The sequence below is a fragment of the Priapulus caudatus genome, unplaced genomic scaffold (genome assembly GCF_000485595.1).
Source record: "Priapulus caudatus unplaced genomic scaffold, Priapulus_caudatus-5.0.1 Scaffold5933, whole genome shotgun sequence".
In the NCBI taxonomy this organism is placed as follows: Eukaryota; Metazoa; Priapulida; class Priapulimorpha; order Priapulimorphida; family Priapulidae; genus Priapulus; species Priapulus caudatus.
The window spans coordinates 4,261-5,025 of NW_014582994.1; the positions used below are offsets into that span (position 1 = coordinate 4,261).

Below are 765 nucleotides of genomic sequence, written 5' to 3' on the forward strand. Positions count from 1 at the left end.
GGTGTGGAACGCTGCCAGCTGGTGAGGCAGCACCTGGCCGACGTTCTGAAAGACTAGGCTGCCGACGCGCAGGCAGTAGTGCATGTAGCCCTGCTGCATCATGCTGTAACACATACACACACATACACGGTGAATCATTACCAAACTATGCTGTAACATACACACACACGCACACGGTGAATCATTACATAACAACATCTACCGACGTAACCTCAGCGAAGAGACAGTTAATATAACAACATAGAATATTATTACAGACTATTATTACTGTTAACAATGGAGATTACAATGATGACAATGTTCAATACAACAGTGATGAGGGTTCGATCATATTTTGCTGATGGGCCATTAATACGTTAAGAAAGTAAGTTCTTGAAATTCAATGAAAGCATCGCGAAAGCAGAACAGTACAAAATGTCTAGACACGACACATCTACACATACACGCGCAGAACAGTGGCAGGTAGGGGGCGCCGTGTGTACGCAGCAGGGTAGGGGGCGCTGCGCGTACCTGGCGATCTGGCGATTCTCGTCGCGATTGATGTAGACGCGGCGGAAGACTGCAACGTTCATCAGCTGATTCTCATCTCCCACCTTAGGCTTGTGCATCGGACACATAATCGTCTGTAACGATGACAGTAACACATGATCGTCTGTAACGATGACAGTAACACATGATCGTCTGTAACGATGACAGTAACACATGATCGTCTGTAACGATGACAGTAACACATGATCGTCTGTAACGATGACAGTAACACATGAT

The 765-nt window shown here is 46.0% G+C and overlaps 1 protein-coding gene across 1 annotated transcript in view; it reads right to left on the reverse strand.

Moving 5' to 3' along the window:
* LOC106820032 (histone-lysine N-methyltransferase trr-like) overlaps positions 1-619 on the reverse strand; it is a gene marked incomplete at its 3' end in the record, with an annotated part of 4,736 nt that extends 4,117 nt beyond the window's left edge. The window contains exons 1-2 of the mRNA XM_014824589.1: positions 511-619; positions 1-103 (exon numbers count right to left, since the gene is read on the reverse strand). Coding sequence (XP_014680075.1) covers positions 1-103; positions 511-617 — 210 coding nt within the window. The remainder of the gene's footprint in view (positions 104-510) is intronic.
* Between the last annotated feature and the right edge of the window lie 146 nt (positions 620-765).